Below are 17,590 nucleotides of genomic sequence, written 5' to 3' on the forward strand. Positions count from 1 at the left end.
TGTTCTTACTCATGGTTCCCCCAGTCAGAAGGGGTTACGCGAGACGACTGAACCATCAGATTCCATGTGCCTCGCAGGATCTGCTCAAGTGTCAGATCACATCTCGGGGCAGCACATCAGCAGCCTGAGACCTGTCAGAATGCGAGGCCAGTGGCCCATGCATGGAGCCTGATGAGGTTACACACCTGGCTGGGCAAAAATGGGGCGGCGGTGGGCGATGCGAGATGGGCGAGGGACAAGCTGGTTGGTTGGTTTGCCATGTCCAGAGAACCCCACGAGCCAATCAGCTGTTGGGCAGGGAAAACACTCCACAGATGATGTGCTTTGTTATTGGCCAATACAGAGTCAGTCAGGTCTGGTGGTGCCTTGGGAGGTTGGACCAGGAGAAGGTATAAGGGCCTCCATCGACTGTACTCAGACAACATCCCTCTACTTTGGCTCCAGAATCCGTGCTGCCGTTCTTCTTGGTAAGTCTCTTCCTGCCCTCCTTTCCATCAGCAACTCAAAACAGCTGGTGGTGTGTGTGCTTTTGTGAAGTCCTGAGAGGAGACGTCCTTGATAGAGCCCTCAAGGGCGTTGGAACGAAGACGAGAGACAGATGTTCGCAAATCCTGTAGAATTCCCCTTCTTTGTGGCTCAAATTCTTGTTTCGGGGAGGATGCCTTTTCATGTGACTTAGCCAGAAATGGGACTCTGTACTTTGGTAAGGGAAAGGTGGTGAAGGATGCTAGGATGTTCTGGAGATGTTGGCATTGGGGGCCCATCCCATTAGAGCAGGACAGAGGGACATACGGCTCTGCTAGGCTTTTCCTCTAGCACCATCATCCCTGGCCAATGGCCAGAGTTGTGACCTGACAACATCTGGAAAACCATGTGTCCTCTGGGCTTGCTTTAGGAGAGGGCCATACCTCAATGGCAGAGCACTTCCCTTCCATGTGGAAAGATCTCCCAGGCTCAAACCACTGCCCACCTCCAACTTTTAACAAGAGGATCGAGGAGGAAGGAAAGAAAAGGGCTGTTAATTGTTAGACTGCTAAAAGCTAGGTGGATCAATGGTCTGTCTCAGTGCAAACCATGTTCATCCTACTCAGAGCAGACCCACTGAAATCCATGAGCAAGACAAACTCAGGTCCATTAATGTTAGTAGGTCTCCTCTGAGTATACCCCAGGGTGCCCATCCTTTCTGTTTATAAGATATACTGATAGCAAATTCATTCTACCAATTATGGGTCCTTATGTAGTCCTTATGACGCAGGTGGCGCTGTGGGTTAAAGCCTCAGTGCCTAGGGCTTGCCGATCAAAAGGTTGGTGGTTCGAATCCCTGCGGCGGGGTGCGCTCCCGCTGCTCGGTCCCAGCGCCTGCCAACCTAGCAGTTCGAAAGCACCTCCGGGTGCAAGTAGATAAATAGGGACTGCTTACCAGCGGGAAGGTAAACGGCGTTTCCGTGTGCGGCTCTGGCTCGCCAGAGCAGCGATGTCACGCTGGCCACGTGACCCGGAAGTGTCTCCGGACAGCGCTGGCCCCTGGCCTCTTAAGTGAGATGGGCGCACAACCCCAGAGTCTGTCAAGACTGGCCCGTACGGGCAGGGGTACCTTTACCTTTACCTATGTAGCCAAAACAGGACCAGCCACAAGAAGGATGTGTCGGTGTTCTGGGGGGAACCTTGAGGTTTGCAGAGATACAAAACTTTAGGATGTGGGGATCCTAATGGGGGGAAAGCCACCCCAAACACCCCGCAGAAGATACAGGATGTGCAGTGGTCACAGAATCTTGACCGGCTGTTGGGAGATGGAATGAGGGTGTCAAAAACCAAGAGGGAAATGGAATGGAGTATCCTGCAAGAGGGTATGGCTGACAGGCTAGAATCATGAGTTGGAAGGGACCCGAGAGGTCATGTTGTCCAAGTTCCTGCAATGCAGGAAACAGCGCTAAATAATTCCCGGCAGGGGGCCACCCAGCCTCTCCTGATAAACCTCCCAAGATGTAGAGTCCAGCAGCTTCCAAGGTAGTCCGCTCTCCTGTCAAACATCTCTTACCCTCAGAAAGTTCTTCCTGATGTTAGGTGGAATCTCATTTCTTATAATTTGGGTCTTACCCTCTGGAGCAGCAGAAATCGAGTTTGTTTGTTTTCCAATCTTTTTAATTGATTTTCCAAACAAAAATTAAACAAACAAACAAAAATCTCCACCGTATTTAAACCAATCTTGGTAACATTGTTAAGTGACTTCCTCGTATCCCCCGGTTGAATTTCAGTGTACATCATTTTAACGGTTTTCCGAAACCATTATTATAAAATTAACTTAATCACTTAACATCTTTTTTCCCCTTTCCAATTCGGTATTAAACCTATTGATGCATCACGTTACCTGTTTAAATCCTAAGCCTATCTGATATTTGGAAGCTTTTCCGATTAAGTTAACTTAACATGTTCAACTAAATAGTCTTTAAATTTCATCCATTCCTCCTGATAATCCTTCTCCTTCTGGTCACGGATTCTTCCAGTCAGATCGGCTAGCTCAAGAAATCGAGTTTGCTCTATCCTCCATCTGAAAGCCCTTCAGAGATTTGAAGGTGGCTATTATGTCACCTCCAAGTCTTCTCCAGGCTAAATCTACCCAGCTCCTTCAACCGCTCCTCATAAGGCTTGGTTTCCAGATCCTTGATCATCTTAGTCACCCTTCTCTTCAACCATCTGTCTGTCTACCCTACAGATTTGTCTGTCCACCCTATTCCCCTAAACATACGCTCCTCGGTTCTTTTCCCCTTGGAGGTTCCCACTTTGCTCTCCCCTTGGTCTTTTTCAGGTTCACCATGGCAACTCCTTTGGAAAAGTGCTTGGCCACCATCGTCGCGACCTTCCACAAATATTCCGGGAAGGAGGGGGATAAGTACAAGCTCAACAAGTCGGAGATGAAAGAGCTCCTGATGAACGAACTCCCCGCCTTCCATGGCGTAAGTTGTCGTTTGCGCAAAAACATTCGGATTAACTGGGAAGCGTGTAGTGCATGTCTGGTGATGTCAAAGTTCAACGAAAAAAGCAGAAGACCCAGTGGATCAGTTCATTCTCTAATCAGTTCGTGCATAAGGTCCATATATGTGTAAGTGTGTATTCCACCTGTCTGTTCATAGAGTCCCACAATCCACACAAAAGGTTGTTACAGTTCCACAGAATCCTTTCACAGAGTCTAGGACAAGGATTTCCGGAATATTAGCCTTGTTTCGCCATCCGGGGCTTCATCAGTACTACAAACTCAGACATAATATCATAGGACAGCAGCTACTACTATGCTATAAGATCCACTGTCCTATGATATCATACAGTGGTACCTCGGGTTACATATGCTTCAGGTTACAGACTCCGCTAACCCAGAAATAGTGCTTCAGGTTAAGAACTTTGCTTCAGGATGAGAACAGAAATCGGGCTCCGGTGGCGCGGCAGCAGCAGGAGGCCTCATTAGCTAAAGTGATGCTTCAGGTTGAGAACAGTTTCAGGTTAAGTATGGACCTCTGGAACGAATTAAGTACTTAACCTGAGGTACCACTGTATATGAGTTTGTACTACTGATGAAGCCCAGGATGGCGAAACAAGGCTAATATTCCAGAAATCCTTGTCTTAGACTCTGTGAAAGGATTCTGTGGAACTGTAACAACATTTTGTGTGGATTATTGGATTCTATGAACAGACAGGTAGAATAGATACTTGTATGGACCTTATGCATGAACTGACTAGAGAATGAACTGATCCACTGGGTCTTCTGCTTTTTTCGTTGAACTTTATGAGCTCCTACTGTTGAAATCTACAATTTAATACAATGAATAGTATACCTTATTTATTCAAACGTACAGCCGGTTATGTCTTGTGTGTTTATTGAATATGTTTCCCGTAACCAGAGGTTTGTTGTTGTTTAGTGATGTCAAAGGAGAGGCCTCTGTGCCGCATCTTGAATCCAGACCCCGCTGATTAGCTTGAAACTGTAATATCCAGAAGGCAGTTCGTGCAAAGGGTAGGGCAGATGATATTTTAAATTAGTGGATCTTGGTGTCTTGAAATGAACAATTAAGATAGTTGCCTGCTTTATCTTTTGGGGGGGGGGTGGAAATGATGGGGTGTTTTACTGCCCCCGTCCGACAGGTCTTTTACCTGTCTCAGGAAAAAGGAAAGAAAGTACATTTTCACACAGCGCATTGTTAAACTTTGGAACGCCCTCCAATAGGCTACCAAAAATACAGTGGAACCTTGGTTCTCGAACTTAATCCGTTCCAGAAGTCCATTCGACTCCCGAAATGTTCAAAAAACAAGGCACGGCTTCTGATTGGCGCAGGTGCCCCGGAAACAATAGCTGACAGCCGCATCGGACGTTCAGCTTCTGAAAAATGTTCAAAAACCGGAACACTTACTTCTGGGTTTTCAGCGTTCGGGAGTCTATTTGTTCATCAACTAAGCCGTTTGAGAACCAAGGTTCCACTGTAGATAACTTTGAAAGAGGGTGGCTAGGCTTTTGAATCCCAGTTGCTAGAAACCACTGGAAGGGAGACAGGGCTTTTTGCGCTTGAATCCTGCTTGCATTGGCCACTGTGGGAACAGGATTCTGAGCTAGATGGGCTGTTGGCCTGATCCAAAAGGCCCTTATGTTTTATAAACACACCTCAATGCATTTCTGGGGCATTTTATGCTGAAGATGTGTTTTTTTGCTTTCAGATGGAAAACGGTAAGTGGCAAGTGGCTGAAATTTGGGTAGTACTGGTGGCAATTTGTGGTCATATTCTAGAGCAGGGGTCAGCAAACTTTTTCAGTCCACTGTCCCTCAGCCCTTGTGGGGGGCCGGATTATATTTTGAAAAATAAAATAAAAAATGAACGAATTCCTATGCCCCGCAAATAACCCAGAGATGCATTTTAAAGAAAAGGACACATTCTACTCATGTAAAAACATGCTGGTTCCCAGACTGTCCGCAGAACAGATTTAGAAGGCCCAATGCAGAGGCATCTAAGGTAAATTCTGGATGAAGTTTAAGATATGTGTGCTGCTGCTCACTATAACCACAATGTGACCTGATGGCAGTCTGTGTAATACTGTTTGTGTCTTATTATATATCATTCGTATTTTTCTCTTCTCTATTTTTCTTCTTTAAGTTCTGTTTCATCTTTTATTCCTTTGCCTTCTTATTAAATTCACAAATTAAATAAAATTAAAAGGCTTATAACAGGGAATGTCCAAGGAAGTAGTGCAAAGGAGCTTGGGCTTATTTAGTTGCCTGCCTTCTCAGTGTGGGACACGGGTGGCGCTGTGGGTTAAACCACAGAGCCTAGGACTTGCTGATCAGAAGGTCGGTGGTTCGAATCCCTGCGACGGGGTGAGCTCCCATTGCTCGGTCCTGCTTCTGCCAACCTAGCAGTTTGAAAGCATGTCAAAGTGCAATTAGATAAATAGGTACCGTTCTGGTAGGAAGGTAAACGGCGTTTCCGTGCGCTGCTCTGGTTCGCCACATGACACGGAAGCTGTACGCTGGCTCCCTCGGCCAGTAAAGCGAAATGAGCACTGCAACCCCAGAGTCGGTCACGACTGGACCGAATGGTCAGGGGTCCCTTAACCTTTACTTCTCAGTGTACCTGTTGCTTGGCCTATTTGAGTGGATCTTGTTTATTTAAAATGGCTATTATTATTATTATTATTATTATTATTATTATTATAAAAACACCTCCACTCTTTGGCAAAAAGGATCCCAGAGTTGATATCATAAGATTTTTTTTAAAAAAAATCTCAATGCAATCCCAACCCTCCTTTTTACAACCAAAAAAAAGAAAATAAAAGAAAAGACATGGCATGAAAGGAAATGGTGAAGAGGAAGGAAGAGAAAAACAGGCTCTGAATTATTGAAGCTAATGGTTTACTTTTTTCTTTCCAATGCTCCCAGAAACGGATGGACGGGGCAGAATTCCAGAAGATCATGACCGACCTGGACCACAACCGGGACCAGGAAATAGACTTCCAGGAGTTCTTGTGCTTCCTGGCTTGTGTGGCGATGGGATTCGACGAATTCTTTCGGGGTTGCCCCAAATGCCCACTCCCCAAAAAATAAGCCCCAGTGGATCACACTCGCAGTGTGTTCCAATTTCAATTCAAAACAATAAAATTTTCTTTTTAATATTAACCCTGACTTTCCTGTCCTTTTTTCCCTTGGTGATTATTTGTCAGGGCACCTTACGTAGAGGATTTCGCGATTCACAGAAAATTGGACGGTGGCAAAAAAATTTCTCACAGGGACTAGTAGCATGGATTGAGAAAGGGGTGGTGGGGGCAAAGGGGTTAGCTCCACCCACTGTGCAAGTCAGGTGACAGGGCAAAGCACTATTTATTTTTATTTATTTTTTTAAAAATATTTATTAAGAATTTTTCATTTACAGTAAAAAAAAATGAACATAACATTGCATCTCACATATTTTCTTATCACTTCTGGACTTCCTCACATCTCCCGCTCCTACGTTCTAGTTTAATACACTTAAAACAACAATTTATTCCCTTATCTCCATCCTTACTGTCAAATTTCGAATATATTTCAAATTTTAGATACGTTTATTCCAATCCTTACAAAAGAAAATTTAATTTAGCCTAATAATTATCTAAAAAAAAATAATAGGTTTTTCATCTTATATTTAAATTATCTTCATGATTTACTTCATCTATTTTGATGGTGCCAATTTGTCTAAAATCAAGCATCCTGCTTAACATTCATACAGTTTACAATATTTTTGCAGATAAAGCTTAAATTTTTTCCAGTCCTCTTCAACGATTTCTTCTCCCAGGTCTCGGATTCTGCCAGTCATCTCAGCCAGTTCCATCAGGGCAAAGCACTATTTAACCCCTCTCTTGCTGTGAACAGTGATGGAGGCATTGGCAGAGTTGTCCATTTATAGGCTTTCACTGTTGAATGGCATATTGGAGAACCTTTGGCTCTGCTGCCATGTGGGAAATGAATATCCCATTCTGCCCATTCCTGTGGAACACCCTCCCACCAGATTTCAAGGAGATAAAGGAACTACACAACTTTTCAAAGACATATGAAAGCAGCCCTGTATCAGGAAGTTTTTAATGTTTGACGTTTTATTTTTTATATATATAAGTTCTGGAAGCCGCCCAGAGTGGCTAGGGAAACCCAGCCAGGTGGGCGGGGTATAAATAATAAAATTATTATTGTTATATTCCTAGCCATGATTCCAGAAAAAGAAAACTCTGATTACCAGATAATCCATTCCAGATTTTCTACCGGATTTAGTGGGTTGGAGAATATTCTGGGATGGAGGCAGTAATGAGCATTTGAGATGTACGTCTGTGTGGATCAGAGAGAGGGGGGAGACAGGAGATGCTTGCTGTTTACTTTTATTTGGTGTCTACAATTAAAGCGGGGAGTGAGGTTGGAAGGTGACCATCTCAGTGCATATAGGCAGGCAACAGACCACAGCAACGCAGGAAATGAACCACCCAAGGCACAAAGCAGCCTGGCAACCTGAGAACAGTCCAGATACCTGGGCGGGCCTCTTTTCACACACCTGTTCGGCAGGTTTCGACTCGAAGGCCTGAGGCTGTGTCTCCAGCTGGGACTGGGGGTTGAGGGAACAGCACTCAGATATGTTCTCTGGAAAAGGCTGCGGTTACTGGGTTTCTCAAGGAATCCAGACAGAAATCGTTACTCACCATGAGTACAATGGCAGTCCTATCTGGAGGGTAAAGGTAAAGGGACCCCTGACCATTAGGTCCAGTTGTGGCCGACTCTGGGCTTGCGGCGCTCATCTCGCTTTATTGGCCGAGGGAGCCAGTGTACAGCTTCCAAGTCATGTGGCCAGCATGACTAAGCCGCTTCTGGCAAACCAGAGCAGCGCACGGAAATGCTGTTTACCTTCCCGCTGGAGTGGTACCTATTTATCTACTTGCACTTTGACGTGCTTTTGAACTGCTAGGTTGGCAGGAGCAGGGACCGAGCAACAGAAGCTCACCCTGTTGTGGGGAGTTGAACCGCCTACCTTCTGATCGGCAAGTCCTAGGCTCTGTGGGTAAACCCACAGCGCCACCCGCGTCCCTGGAGGGACTGAACCTCAAACCTTCTGGATGCAGAGTAGATGCTGAGGCCTTCCCCTATGACAGAGCAATGTAGGAAGCTGCCTTAATTGAGTCAGACCACTGGTCCATCTATCTCAGTACTGTCTGCACTGGCCGGCAGTGGTTTTACAGGGCTTCAGGCTGGGCTGCATTCCTGGTCCCACCTAGAGTTCCTGGGGGGTGAATCCTGCATACAAAGCTCTACTTACCCAATGCAATACTTTGGAATGAACACAATAGGCTTCCTTCTGGTGACCTCCAGATGAGGTTGGACTCCAACTCCCATCAGCCCCCAGGCAACATGGCCAACGGTCAGGGTCTCAGGGCTGATGGGAATTGTAGCCTATCTGTCCGGCAGCAGCTGTCCAAGGTTTCAGACGGAGCCTTCAGACCTTCCGAGTGTCCCTATTTCCCAGGGATTTTACAGAAGCCGTCCCAGTTTCTGGTTTGTTCCCAGAATGTCCCACTTTTTCTTAGGACGTCCCTATTTTCACTGGAGAAATGTTGGGGGGTATGGAATTATGCGACCCCCACAAGCCAAGGAGATAAGTAACTAAGCAACCTTTAGAAGACATCTGAAGGCACCCTGTATAGGGACAGTTTTTAAATATTTAATGTTTTATTATGTTATATACATGGGACGCAGGTGGCGCTGTGGGTTAAAGCCTCAGCGCCTAGGACTTGCCGATCGAAAGGTCGGCGGTTCGAATCCCTGCGGCGGGGTGCGCTCCCGCTGCTCGGTCCCAGCGCCTGCCAACCTAGCAGTTCGAAAGCACCTCCGGGTGCAAGTAGATAAATAGGGACCGCTTACCGGCGGGAAGGTAAACGGCGTTTCCGTGTGCGGCTCTGGCTCGCCAGAGCAGCGATGTCACGCTGGCCACGTGACCCGGAAGTGTCTCCGGACAGCGCTGGCCCCTGGCCTCTTAAGTGAGATGGGCGCACAACCCCAGAGTCTGTCAAGACTGGCCCGTACGGGCAGGGGTACCTTTACCTTTACCTTATGTTATACACACACACACACACACACACACACAGTGGTACCTCAGGTTACATACGCTTCAGGTTACAGACTCTGCTAACCCAGAAATAGTGCTTCAGGTTAAGAACATTGCTTCAGGATGAGAACAGAAATCGTGCTCCGGCGGCGCGGCGGCAGCGGGAGGCCCCATTAGCTAAAGTGGTGCTTCAGGTTAAGAACAGTTTCAGGTTAAGAATGGACCTCCAGAACGAATTAAGTACTTAACCCAAGGTACCACTGTATACACATATCATTTTCAACCGTAATGAAACATACTTTTACATCTTATTCAATTTTTTTTTTTACTTCCATCAGTCCTGTCTGAAAATTTTCCAATCTAATCTCTGAGTATGCATTTCTTATTTTCCCTATTACGTTTCGAACTCATAACCAATCTTTTTCTACTTTGTAACACTTCATATATTTCTCCTTACAAAACTTCTTGTGGTCCTGCTAGCGTAATTTGTTGATTACAGTTGCTCTTCAAATAATTCATATACTTCTTCCAATCTTCTGTAAATCTCTGGTCCCGCAGGTTTCGAATCCTTCTTGTCATTTTGTCCAATTCTGCATAGTCCATTAATTTCATCTGCCATTCTTCTTTCATCGGAAATTTTTCTTGCTTCCATTTCTGGGCTAACAATACTCTTGCCGTTTTATTCTGTTTTTATATATGTTGGAAGCCGCCCAGAGTGGCTGTGGCAACCCACAGTGATGATGGGCGGAGTACCATCAACATCATCATCAACAACACCCTAGAGGTCCCATGCCCTAAGGAAGTCAGATTAGCCTCAACCAGAGCCAGGGCCTTTTCAGCCCTGGCTCCGGCCTGGTGGAACGCTCTGCCTCATGAGACCAGGGCCCTGCAGGATCTGATTTCTTCCCGCAGGGCCTGTAAGACAGAGTTGTTCCACCTGGCCTTTGGCTTGGAGCCAGTTTGATTCCCTCCCCCTCTTTCTTTTTCCTTTTTCCTTTCTCCTCCTGTGATGAGGCTGCATTTTAATCTTTTAATGTTTCAATATTTTAATGTTGAATTTTAATCTTGTTTTTAAGTTGTATTTATTTAACTTGTTTTTATTATTGCTTGTTAGCTGCCCTGAGCCTGGCCTTGGCTGGGGAGGGCGGGGTATAAATAAAAATTATTTTTATCATCATCATCATTGAACAGGACATCCCTAGTTTCATCGGAAAAATGTTGGAAGGTATGGTCTTTCCTAGTCCAACCTGGAGGTGCCCCGAACCAAACCTGGGACCATTTGCATGCAAAGGTTTTACCCTGTCGCTGAGCCCTTCCTTTGAGTCATGTTCCCACATGCACAGGCTGCCTATCCAGGCTTCAGAGACAGACTTTCGGCAGATCCAGTTTATTATTTCGTAAGCACTGCAGGGATGGGAATAATAAACATGTCCCTGTTGAAATCTAGGCTTCTATCTACAACATTCCTAACATATGCTAGGCTGTTGGAGTCACTCAGACAGCAGAAGCGTTCGTTTTTTAAAAAGGGATATTTTCCCTCTCTCTGCTTCAGGCTCTGCTGGCGAAAGAGACAAGAGGAGCAAAGAGGTGGCTCAGAGTCAAGGGTTCCCGCTGCAGAACTGAGCACGAGACACTGGCATTTCTGGAAGCGGAGGCTATGCAGAGCAGTTGTTTGCTGGGCGCCAGAAAAGAAACATTCGGCTGAGTTTACTGCGTACTTTCACACGGCTGGGTTTCTCCCTCTACTTAGCTGGGTGAGTCATTCCCCCCCTTCTTTTCACCATCTTTTAATAACAAACGGCTGTGCTGGCCAGGGCGGCAGGGAGATGGAGTCCAACAAAATCTAGAAAGGCACAAGTTCCCCATCCTTGCATTCAATAGTGATCCCTGATTGGTTGGGGCATGATTGGTCTAGAACAGTGATAGAGGAAGTCTGTGTGGCACCCCCAGATGTTGATAGACTACTGCTCCCATTGTCCCTTGGTTACTCGCTATGTTGTCTGGGGCTGGTGGGAGTTGGAATTCAGCAAGATCCAGGAGGCAGAACGTAGGAAACAGCCTTCTACTGAATCAGATCATTGGTTCGCCTAGCGCCAGTGGCGTAGCGTGGGTTGTCAGCACCCGGGGCAAGGCAAGTAATTTGCGCCCCCTAACCCGGGGCAAGGCAAGTAATTTGCGCCACCTAACCCCTAACCTGCCGCCGCTGCCAGCTTCTTCTTGCTGCTGCCTGGGCTGGGGTATTTACGGTAAGGTAGCCACGGTGGCAGCGGCGGGTCCGTGTCAGGTGATCTGAGGCGAGTTGCCGCTGGCACTGCCGCCCAAACGACGCCGCTTGCCTGGAGGAGGAGGAGGGCAGAGAGGCGAGGAAAATGCAACATGGCCCAGCAGCTGCAGCAGCAGCAGCGGCAGCGGGGCTGTGAGGAGGGGCTGCCTGGCGTACCCTCTGCGGCGAGCGCTGAGAGCCGCTGCCTGCCGGACGCCTTCAGCCCGGACGCGCGCACAGCTCGTCGGTTCCGTGAGACATGAGGCTCTGCTACAGCCTGCGCCCGAGGCTCTTCGGCGACTCCAGAGGCGGCGAGTGCGCCCCCCCAGATGTTGCGCCCGGTGCGGCTGGCCCCCCCTGCACCCCCCACGCTACGCCACTGCCTAGCGCAGTGCTGTCTACACTGACTGGCAGCAGTTCACTAGGGTTTCAGGCAGAGCACATTCCCGGCTTTAGCCTGGAGATGCCATTGGGGCGTAGCTGTCAACGTTTTCCTTTTTTTAAGGGAAATTCCCTTATTCCGAATAGGATTCCTCGCAAGAAAAGGGAAAAGTTGACAGCTATGCATTGGGGATTGAACCCAGGACATTCTTCATGCAGAGCAAGGGCTCAACCACCGAGCTAGAAGCCTTTCCTTGTTGCAAGGAGACCAGAGCATCTTAGCTACCCACGTCTTATTTTGTTGCATAAGGACACAAGAATCACCCTGCAGGATTAGGTCACTGGCTCATCTAGTCCAGCATCCTTTTCTCACAGTGGCCAGCCAGATGTCTGTGGGTAACCCTCAGCAGGATCCTTGGCCCAGTATACCTGAAGGAGCATCTCCACCCCCGTCATTCAGCCCGGACACCGAGGTCCAGCTCCAAGGGCCTTCTGGCAGTTCCATCACTGCGAGGTTACAGGGAACCAGGCAGAGGGCCTTCTCAGTGGTGGCGCCCACCCTGCAGAACGCCCTCCCACCAGATGTCAAGGAAATAACAACTATCTGACTTTTAGAAGAAGACATCTGAAGGCAGCCCTGTTTAGGGAAGCTTTAAATGTTTTATCGTGTTTTTCATATTCTGCTGGGAGCCGCCCAGAGTGGCTGGGGAAATACAGCCAGATGAGCGGGATATAAATAAATAAATATTATTATTATTATTATTATTATTATTATTATTATTATTATTATTGCTCCTGCAGTTTGCAGCAACAGAGGTTCAGAAGCATTATAGTGGCACCTCGGGTTAAGAACTTAATTCGTTCTGGAGGTCCGTTCTTAACCTGAAACTGTTCTTAACCTGAGGTACCACTTTAGCTAATGAGGCCTCGCGCCGCTGCCGCGCGATTTCTGTTCTCATCCTGAAGCAAAGTTCTTAACCCAAGGTACTATTTCTGGGTTAGCGGAGTCTGGAACCTGAAGTGTCTGTAACCCGAGGTACCACTGTACTTCCTCTGACCGTGGAGAAAAGGGCACAGTCATCGTGACTGACAGCCATTGACGGCCTCTTCCTCCATGAATTTATCTAGCCTGCAAGTCCAGTTTTGTAACCACTGAGGGCTAATCCTACTCCTCTCTCTGCATCTTCCTTTCCCCCCCCCCCTTCCAGACATCAAGATGCAAGCTCCCCTTGAGGAGTGCCTGGGGGTTCTGGTGAACACCTTCCACAAATATTCCGGCAAGGAAGGAGACCGGCTTAAGCTCAACAAGGCTGAAATGAGGGAGCTGCTTCTCCACGAACTCCCCACCTTTGTCAGAGTGAGATCCTACAGCGACGGCATTTTACCATTGTACTGTGGAGAGTGTATTAACTTATGGTCTGTGTGTCTGGTTTGGGAGCTGCACGGTCAGGGGAAAAACAATGCTGTCCAGGGTTGTAAAGACTGCGGAGAGAATAATTAGGTGCACTCTTCCCACCTTGGATCAATTCTATGCTTCCAGGTGCCATAAGAAAGCTGCAGAGATAGTGCAGGATAGTGCCCACCCTGGTAATGATCTCTTTCAGCTTCTGCCTTCTGGAACAAGGTACACAGGTACCTCTGGTTGCGAACGGGATCCGTTCCGGAGCCCCGTTCGCAACCTGAGCAGAACGCAACCCAGGCTGCGATTTGCCGCTTCTGCGCATGCGAGTGACATCATTTTGAGCACCTGTGCATGCGCGAGCGGCGAAAGGCAGAAGTAACCCTTTCCGGTACTTCCGGGTCACTGCGGGACACAACCTGAAAACGCTCAACCTGAAGCAAACACAACACGAGGAATGACTGTACAGGGTTATAAAGACTAGGACTAGCCGCCTGAGAAACAATTTCTATCCAAATGCAATTTTGGTTTTAAACGCAGTGTAAGGTAGTCTTTAGGGACGTGGGTGGCGCTGTGGGTCAAACCACAGAGCCTAGGACTTGCCGATCAGAAGGTCAGCGATTTGAATCCCTGCGATGGGGTGAGCTCCCGTTGCTCGGTCCCTGCTCCTGCCAACCTAGCAGTTCGAAAGCACATCAAAGGGAAAGTAGATAAATAGGTACCTGGCGGGAAGGTAAACGGCGTTTCCGTGCGCTGCTCTGGTTTGCCAGAAGCGGCTTAGTCATGCTGGCCACGTGACCTGGAAGCTGTACACCGGCTCCATCAGCCAGTAAAGTGAGATGAGCGCCGCAACCCCAGAGTCGGCCACGACTGGACCTAATGGTCAGGGGTCCCTTTACCTTTATGTGAATATATTGTATTCAACTATGGGGTATCAGAGTTCTTAGGGGCTAACCAGGCTGGGATAGCTGGAATAGCAGGCTTGAGGGTTTTTGAATGATTGATGTAGATTTTTTCAATTTCGTTGTTCTGTATGGGACAATGACAGTAAAGATTATCGTATCGTATCAAAGACTTCCCTTCCGAGGTGGTGGCGGGGCGTGGAGGGAGGTGGTGATCATTCTTATAATTTTATTTGTATGCCGCCTTTCCATAGCTAAAGCCGTGCTCAAGGCAGCTTACAACATAGAATTGTACAAGGGACCCGAGGGTCATCTAGTCCAACCCCGGCAATGCAGGAATCTTTCGCCCAACATGGGGCTCGTACCCATGATCCTGAGGATAAGAGCCTCGTGCTCTATTGACTGAGCTATCCCTGTCATAAAAAGATATACATAACTAGAAACATAGTAAAAGTAGCCACAGACAATAAATAAAACGTATCAAAAAGTTTGTTGTTGTTGTTTAGTCGTTTAGTCGTGTCCGACTCTTCGTGACCCCATGGACCAGAGAACGCCAGGCACTCCTGTCCTCCACTGCCCCCCGCAGCTTGGTCAGACTCATGCTGGTAACCTCGAAAACACTATCCAACCATCTCGTCCTCTGTCGCCCCCTTCTCCTTGTGCCCCCCATCTTTCCCAACATCAGGGTCTTCTCCAGGGAGTCTTCTCTTCTCATGAGGTGGCCAAAGTACTGGAGCCTCAGCTTCACAATCTGTCCTTCCAGTGAGCACTCAGGGCTGATTTCCTTCAGAATGGAGAGGTTTGATCTTCTTGCAGTCCATGGGACTCTCCAGAGTCTCCTCCAGCACCATAATTCAAAAGCATCCATTCTTTGGCGATCAGCCTTCTTGATGGTCCAGCTCTCACTTCCATACATCACTACTGGGAAAACCATAGCTTTAACTATACGGACCTTTGTTGGCAAGGTGATGTCTCTACTTCTCAAGATGCTGTCTAGGCCTGTCATTGCCCTTCTCCCAAGAAGCAGGCGTCTTTTAATTTCGTGGCTGCTGTCACCCATTTCCATGTGTATCGTTCTAAGATCTAAAAATATAGATACAAAAGCTAATATCAGTAACAGCAGCAGCAACAAAATCCCACGAAACCCCCTAAACAAGGAAATAATGTTGCCATGCATCTTTAGGGTCTAAGTCAAGGATAAGGGAACTAGATCGAGTACAGTGGTACCTCGGGTTAAGTACTTAATTTGTTCTGGAGGTCCGTTCTTAACCTGAAACTGTTCTTAACCTGAGACACCACTTTAGCTAATGGGGCCTCCCGCTGCTGCCGCGCCGCCGGAGCACGATTTCTGTTCTCATCCTGAAGCAAAGTTCTTAACCCGAGGTACTATTTCTGGGTTAGCGGAGTCTGTAACCTGAAGCGTACGTAACCTGAAGCGTATGTAACCTGAGGTACCACTGTACTTGGAACTTGCGAAGCTAACAGATGTATTAAGACACAAACCTAATACAATAGTTAAGAAAGAATGGGATCATTTAAACAACTACCTGATGAATCAAGGTTCAACACAGAAGATCTGGTTGTGCCTAGAATAACACTGCAAAAGCAATAGTGTCCTGATACCAAGATGAGGAACCAATTGAAATACAGGAAAGTTTATCTATACTAAGAACAATGAACTCTTGTGGTATTGGCGGAAGTCGTCTTTATTTGTTGTTTCGTAGGTAGCTTTGTTTTTTGCGCTGCTCTGGTTTGCCAGAAGCGGCTCAGTCCTGCTGGCCACATGACGCGGAAGCTGCACGCCGGCTCCCTCGGCCAATAAAACCAGATGAGCGCCGCAACCCCAGAGTCAGCCACGACTGGATCTAATGGTCAGGGGTCCCGTTACCTTAGGTAGCTTTGTAGATAGTTCTCTGTGTTTTAATTTAAGAATCTGTTTGTAAAATATTAGTCTAACAATGAATGATTTACTGTTATCCTAGATAGATAGATGATAGATAGATAATAGATGATAGATAGATAGATAGATAGATAGATAGATAGATAGATAGATAGATGATAGATAGAGGTGATAGATTAGATAGATAGATAGATAGATAGATAGATAGATAGATAGATAGATGATAGATAGATAGATAGATAGATAGATAGATAGATAGATAGATAGATAGATGATAGATAAATAATAGATGATAGATAGATAGATAGATAGATAGATAGATAGATAGATGATAGATAGATAGATGATAGATAGATAGATAGATAGATAGATGATAGATAAATAGATAGATAGATAGATGATAGATAGATAGATAGATAGATAGATAGATAGATAGATAGATAGATAGATATAGATAGATAGATAGATAGATAGATAGATAGATAGATAGATGATGATAGATAGATGATAGATGATAGATATAGATACACAAACACACATTTTTTCTCTACTTTTCTTCTCTTTCATACTTCTCCTTTCTTTTTTCTTCTTCTATATTATAATTTTACTTTTCCTTAGTAATTTTTTATTCTTTTTTTATTTACTTGATCTGTTTGATGGCTGGCTGTAAGTTTTGTTCTAATTGTTTGTGTATGCAACATAATTCAATTTTTTAAAAAAATCTATAAATTTAAAAAAGAGGGAACTGCTATTTCCAGGAGGCCCACTCCCAGCGTCATTGCCAGGCCTAGCTGAATAAAGTTGTTGTTTCAGATCTTTTGTTGAATCTCGCACTTCATGCCTTAAAACCTAAATTCAACACAGACACACGCCCAGGGCATCAGTACTATGCAAGGAAATCAGCTTTACTCTCATCTCTTTCCCGCAGGGCAAGATAGACGAACCCGGGTTCAAGGACTTGATGAAGAAACTAGATGAGAATGGAGATGAGGAACTGGATTTCCAGGAGTATGCCGTCTTCTTGGCTCTCACTGCTTCCCTGTGCAATGAGTTCTTCCAGGAGTGCTCAGATGAGAACAACCGGAAGAGATGAGGTCTTTCACTGTTACACTAGCCTGACCAAAAACCTGCAAGGAGGGGCTGACCATACAGTAATAAAGATTATTCAAATTGTGTGTGTGTGTGTGTGTTCTTTTGGCTGACAATTTTTAAGCCAAGGCTGAGGAAGCTTTTTCAACCTGAGGGCCACATTCACTTATGGGGACACAAGAGCCCTGAGAGATTCTTTTGTAGGTTCTCCATCAGTCAGAGAAAAGAACAGAGGCCAACCAGAGAATATTGAGAAGCAAAGCAGCTAGTAAGCCTGATCTTTATTGATCTCTTGCAACAGGGTGCTCCTCTCACACGCAGGAAAGGAGGAGGACCCCGAACAAAGGTGTGTCCGCCTTTATATAGACATTTTAAATTGCCCGCTTTGGAGTCCAAGACCAACCCCCAGAAACATCACACCTACATCACAGAAAGGGTGGTCTACAGCAGAAATCTGAGTGCGTTGTTTACCTCCTGTCGTTGTTTATCTCCTGTCTGCCAGGTTACCTGTTTAATGGTCACTTGATTGGATTGCCTGGTTAGCCTGGCCAGTCTTTTGTAGTG

General features: G+C 46.4%; 1 protein-coding gene across 1 annotated transcript; it reads left to right on the forward strand.

Moving 5' to 3' along the window:
- Positions 1-305: 305 nt before the first annotated feature.
- Positions 306-17,110, forward strand: LOC307205198 (uncharacterized protein). The gene is made up of 5 exons (XM_079957401.1): positions 306-467; positions 2,807-2,954; positions 5,918-6,080; positions 12,945-13,093; positions 16,866-17,110. The coding sequence occupies exons 2-5, from the start codon at positions 2,814-2,816 to the stop codon at positions 17,028-17,030; spliced, it is 618 nt and encodes a 205-aa protein (XP_079813527.1). The 5' UTR covers positions 306-467; positions 2,807-2,813; the 3' UTR covers positions 17,031-17,110.
- Positions 17,111-17,590: the final 480 nt, after the last annotated feature.

This window comes from Podarcis cretensis, assembly GCF_951804945.1.
Source record: "Podarcis cretensis genome assembly, chromosome: 16".
NCBI classification, from domain to species: Eukaryota; Metazoa; Chordata; class Lepidosauria; order Squamata; family Lacertidae; genus Podarcis; species Podarcis cretensis.

What these genes read in the sequence shown, in the direction of transcription:
- LOC307205198 (XM_079957401.1), top strand. Translation starts at nt 2,814, where the DNA reads ATGGCAACTCCTTTGGAAAAGTGCTTGGCCACCATCGTCGCGACCTTC. An exon ending in ATGCCCACTCCCCAAAAAAT is followed by an intron (nt 6,081 to 12,944) that starts AAGCCCCAGTGG and finishes CCCCCCTTCCAG; the next exon opens with ACATCAAGATGCAAGCTCCC. An exon ending in AACTCCCCACCTTTGTCAGA is followed by an intron (nt 13,094 to 16,865) that starts GTGAGATCCTAC and finishes TCTTTCCCGCAG; the next exon opens with GGCAAGATAGACGAACCCGG.